Below are 5903 nucleotides of genomic sequence, written 5' to 3'. Positions count from 1 at the left end.
ACAACTTTATAAGGATTTCAACTATCGCCATTCATCATTTCACAATATAATTGAGAAGTGTTATGGGGTATTAAAGGCTCGATTTCCTATTTTGAAGCAAATGCCCCCATATCCTTTATCCATACAAAAATATATACCCTAGTGTGTTGTACAATTCATAATTTTATCAAATTGCACGATAGTAGTGATGAGTTTTTTAATGAATATAATAGAGACTCAATGATCATTAAAGAAGAAAACTGAAGGATCCCATTGAAGGGCGCTTGAGTGGAAGCAAAGGATCGTCCCAAACCCAATTTTTCAAAATTAAATTTTACAGAAGAATAAAAGACAGACCATGCATTTAATTCAAACACAACTGCTTAAACATAAAATAAAGAATAATTAAAATAGGGTTTTAGAAACCCTTACCCTTGAAGAGTCCAAACTTCACAAATCCGTCTCCTCTGTAAAAATCACGAACATAAGTGAAAAGGCCAAATGCGCACCACCAATAGGAAACTTCAGTATTCTCAGGTAGAGAACCCAAGAGGTATGGGCTCTAGCTATTTTGATTGAGAGGGAGAAAGAAAAATGGAAAGGAAAAGGAATGATTGATTTTTATTTTCTCTGAGATTTCTCAAATCAACACAGAACTTTTCTCTGACTGGATTTACAAGAAGAAGAAGACTGCTAGAGAGAGCATCCACTCCTACACGTTTTGAGAGAATAGAGGGGGAAGGAGTTACAACTCCCTCCCTTAATTAATTTAAATTAATTTTAAATTAATAAATTTAATTTAGTTTAATTTAATATATATTAATATGATAATTAACTTATCATATAATGTATATTAAACTATATGTTATATCAAATATAACATATAACCTATAATTTTAAGATTGTATCATATACAATATAACCTATAATTTCTTTTCTCTCACCAATGGCTTTTAATATAAATCATATTTACATTAAATTTAAATATATGAATCCAATTCATATAATTAATATTTGAATCATATTCAAATATTTATTTCCTCTTATAAATACTTAATATTATAATGTATTAAATACATTATAGTAATTATATCACTTATAATTAAAATTTAATTAATTATATCATATATAATTAATTCCCTCTATTAATTTGAACAATTCAAATTAATCCAAAAACGGATTCTCCCCGTTAAGCTACCGAGGGGACCTCATGGATCTGTAGCTTGAAGCTCCAATGGTGCGTGAATAATTAATTAAACTCTTTAATTAAATATTCACCATCTGTTAACTGTCAGGCACTCCAGTAAAGACCGAGAGATGTACTCTTCGCATTACAAATATGTTTCTATGTACTGAATATAACCAATCAACAGTACAATGACCCTTCATAAATTACTTGTAAGTACAACTGGGCCAAAATTACTGTTTTGCCCCTGAAGTTACATCTAATTCTTTAAGTACCACTGATCCTTCTAATGAACAATAAACCATAGTCCAACTATGATCAAACCCTATCGGGCCAAGAGAGGGTGTGGCGTCACATTGTTCAAACCCCGGAATCAACTCTTAAGGGAGCAATTTATCTACTTGTCCCGACATTGGGGAAGGAGTCAATTCCTTCTTGTGTAGCTCCCAGCTCCACAATCAAACGAATCCCCAAAATGGTAGGCTTGTTGAGTCGGCGATCTGATCACTCTCACCCATACAAATCAAAAGACCGCCGGCAAGAGTTCACAACTCAATCAGGATTCAGGTCATGTTACCTATGGTCATCCTAGTGAAATGTAAGTCTTTATTATGAACGACATTGTATAATGAGACTAAATATTTTGTGGTCTGATTTTATAAAAACTTCTTTGTATAGAATATCACCGCTCACATGCCTCCACATAAATGACCAGGATCTGATCATTTGTAGCACTTTACAACATTTATAATACCTACACAACGGGTCATACTCATAGTATCACCAAGATAAAGTATCTAGCATTATCCATCTACTACAGACCATTTAGGTTATCACTTAAACATGATCCACTCATATGTCTCTACATACATGTTTAAGCTATAAGATAACCCTGGATATTATTTTATTTGTTTGTGGTTAATGCAACTAATTTTGAAATAAAACATCAAATATTTTATTACATAAATAAAATGTTTGTACATTACAATTACAAACTATAGAACCCTAAGAGATTTAAGGCATCAACCCAACAAAAACATGCAGAATAGAAGAGACATGTTGTAAACTCCTGTTGAGATAAATGTAAATCAAAATCAACTTTGGCATATGACTTTGGTGAGGGATCGGATTGCTGATCAACTTTGGATCGCAGCTCAAGTCCAACGTTGATAGTTATTCTTGCAAATTTTGTGTTTTAATTTTATTAAATATGATGAATATCTGTGTTGTTTTTTAATTATTTGTGTCTAGACATGTTTCTTTTAATATTTATCCTTTAATTAATTAGTGAAAAATATGTGGAATATCTTATTTTAGTCAATGGAGTGGTGACAAACTTGAACAAGTTTGGGCCCTTACATGTAATAGATGAAAAATGTTATAAAATCAGTTTACTATTCATTATATAGAAAAAAACTAAAAAGTGGTTGTCAAATCATTCTTTAAAAAAATTAAAAGAAACAAAAATTTAAAAAAAAAAAAGGAAAAACTGAAAACCAAAAACAATTACCAAACAAATGGTTGTTTTTTGTTTTTCAAAAACAGTAAACAAAAATTAGTTACCAAATATATATGGTTTTTGTTTTTAATAAACAAAATTTAAAAAATAGAAAGATAAAAAACTGAAATCGTTACCAAACAAGGTCTTAGTAACTCTCAAAATAAAATCAAATAAATAAAAAAATTAAACATTTGTCAAATTTAACTCAAAATTAAGTTGTTCCTTGACAAAATCAAACGTAACTCCATCATTTCATTTTGATTTTTTACTTTTTTTTTAAAATTAAGTTCTATTTCCTTCATATCTTACAATGATTTGCATCATTCTTAAGTACAATGTTTAATTCTTAGCCAATTTAAAAATTTTAAAAAAAAGAAAAAAATACACAACAACAACGACGACAACGACAACGACAATTTTAAAAGCTACTTTTCTGAGTTCTCAAAATTTGGCTTGGTTTTTCAAACTATTAGTAAAAGTATATGACAAATGAAGAAATTTGAAGGTAGAAGTAGTGTCTTAAACTTAATTTTTCAAAAACAAAAAAATTATTATCAAACGCGGACCTTTAACTTTCAATTTAACTTCCATACATGTTAAATTTGTATATAAAACATCATCTTAATTTGACGTTTCAATCCAATTTGAGAGTTCTTAAACAATGAACTTAATATACACAATTAAATCTATTTTTATGTTTCAAATATTCACCAAAGTTTCACTTTCTTTCGCAACAAATATCCAACATTAACCATATACTCTTGTCAACAACCATCTAAAAAAACATAACCACCCATCCAAATAATTTAAACAAAACAAACCATTTACACTACACATCAACTCTTACTCAATAAATTCAATACACCAAATACAAAGGTAACATACAACATGTGGATGACAAACAAATTAAAAGGGTTAAGCTACAAATCAAGTCCCAAACCTTCAAGTTTGGACCCAAAACTTTAATTTTGTATTACCATAATATAAACTCTTCACTCTAGATACGCATCTGTAATATGTAATTTGATATTCTTCAATAATAAAATTGTTTTCTCTCCTCTGTTCGTAGACGTAGCTAACACACTGTAATAAACCACCTAAACCTTTGTATTGATTTCTCCGCTCTTTAAGTTTTTTTTTCTTTTATTTGATTGTTGATTTCATAACAAAAAAGTATCTCATAAGTTTTTGAGCTTTCAATCTCTCTATGTGTGACTTTTTGTTCATGTCAATATTGGAGGAAATTAACATATGGACCCACTAGTACTTTGAACAACTATTATTGCTCTCCTTTCTCCCTCGTTTTTCTTTTTCTTCTATTTGTCGTTTCTTGCTCTTTCTCTCATGTCTTGAGAGGAAAAAAAGGAAGGGGGGAGGAATGCTAACATTTGATTCATCACTAAGAGAGGGGAAAAGGTGAGGTCCGAGTTAACCTATGTACACAATGATCCATTTTGGTAATTTCAGGTTAAACGTAAACACAAAATAATAATAATAATAATTTTAAAAAAAAATCAATTTTAGAAAGTAGGTGATAGGGGTGTTCATGGGCTGGGTTGGTTCGGGTTGGTTTGAGTGAGTTTGGGTTATAATAGGTGAATCCATGAACTAACCCAATCCATAAAATTTTTATTTATTTGAACTCAATCCAACCCAAATGAGTTGATAACCCAACCCAAACCGGATTGGGTTGGGTTGATCGGTTTTTTTGGGTCATTTTTTTGAATACCCCTAGTAGGTGAGATTGGAAACTCAATAACCTATTTGATATTTTTTAAGCTAGAAAACAAATTTGACAAATAGAAACTCAGAAGACTTTGGATACCAATACATAGAAGATTGAATAAAAGGAAAAGATAAAATCAACCATCTTAAATGATGATAATGTATATTACCCAAAAAACCATAGCCTGTTCACACATTTAGCCCTAAATTCCTCCATTCTCCACATGTCTAACTCCGTAATTTCACTCTCTTCATTTCCTTCATTTCAGAACGAACACCCCCAATCATATCTCAAATTCTCCACATAAAGAAAAAAAAAATGGAAACCACCGTGATCATCGTCGGAGCAGGTCCGTCCGGCCTATCCACCGCCGCCTGTTTATCTAAAGCCTCAATCCCTTACAAGCTCCTCGAACGAGAAGATTGCTCTGCTTCGCTATGGCGGAAATATGCGTACGATCGATTGTATCGTCATCTTCCAAAGAAATCCTCAGAGCTCGCGTTCATGGAGATTCCATCTTCTTTCCCTAATTACTTGCCGAAGAAGATGTTTCTGGAGTATTTAGATTCTTACGTTTCGAATTTCGGAATCGATCCTCTGTACGGGAGAAATGTGGAGGCGGCGGAGTTGGATAGGGATTCGAAGCAGTGGAAGGTGAGAGTGAGGAATAGTAGTGGCGGCGGAGAGATGGAAGAGATAGAGGAGTATGTTGGACGGTTTCTGGTGGTGGCGACGGGAGAGACGGCGGATCCGTACATGCCGGTGGTGGAGGGATTGGAGAGATTTGGCGGCGGAGTGATTCACTCGAGGGAGTATAAATCGGGGAAGGGATTTGAAGGGAAGACAGTTTTGGTGGTTGGGGCTGGAAATTCTGGAATGGAAATTGCTTTGGATCTTGCTAATCATGGCGCCACAACTTCCCTTCTTGTTCGAAGTCCGGTACTTCCTTTTACCAAAACTACATATCCTTTTTAAATAAGTAACCCTTTTTAGAAAATAATAATAAATAAATAAATAATAAATAACCAAGTTGAGATCTACCTTTACTTAAAAAAAGACTTGATTGCATCTTGCATCTATCTTTGTATAATTCATCTAAATATTCAATCACAAGTTGTTACATCACAATTTTTTTAAATATTTTTTCATGTGTTATCGAAGAAAAATGGATGGAGTCTGAAATGCACCCAAACATTACTTCATTTGATACTACTTATATGAACAATACTTGGATATGCATCCCCTTCAATAAGAAAAAATCTCTTTTTTTAAATCTTTTTTCAAAATTAGAAAAATTTGTCACCCGGTAATTTGTGGTTAAGTACATGTGTGAGTTGCACTCAAGTATTTTTCTGCAATATATTAAACTTGGATGCATCAATCTATATAAATCTCAAATCATAGTCTAATCACACATAAAAAGAAATTTAAAAAAAATATTTTAAAAATAAGTAAGAAAAGTGTTGTCCTTTTTTAGAAACTATTTAGAAAAATATTGTTTTTTCAAACTA

At 31.8% G+C, this 5903-nt stretch overlaps 1 protein-coding gene across 1 annotated transcript; it reads left to right on the top strand.

Moving 5' to 3' along the window:
• Positions 1-4541: 4541 nt before the first annotated feature.
• LOC120070096 (probable indole-3-pyruvate monooxygenase YUCCA10) lies at positions 4542-5517 on the top strand. Its single transcript, XM_039021948.1, has one exon. It carries the CDS (start codon positions 4711-4713, stop codon positions 5365-5367), a length of 657 nt encoding a protein of 218 aa, XP_038877876.1. The 5' UTR covers positions 4542-4710; the 3' UTR covers positions 5368-5517.
• Positions 5518-5903: the final 386 nt, after the last annotated feature.

The sequence above is a fragment of the Benincasa hispida genome, unplaced genomic scaffold (genome assembly GCF_009727055.1).
Source record: "Benincasa hispida cultivar B227 unplaced genomic scaffold, ASM972705v1 Contig915, whole genome shotgun sequence".
Lineage (NCBI taxonomy): Eukaryota > Viridiplantae > Streptophyta > Magnoliopsida > Cucurbitales > Cucurbitaceae > Benincasa > Benincasa hispida.
This window is presented reverse-complemented; position numbering and strand designations above follow the sequence as displayed.

What these genes read in the sequence shown, in the direction of transcription:
- LOC120070096 (XM_039021948.1), top strand. Translation starts at nt 4,711, where the DNA reads ATGGAAACCACCGTGATCATCGTCGGAGCAGGTCCGTCCGGCCTATCC.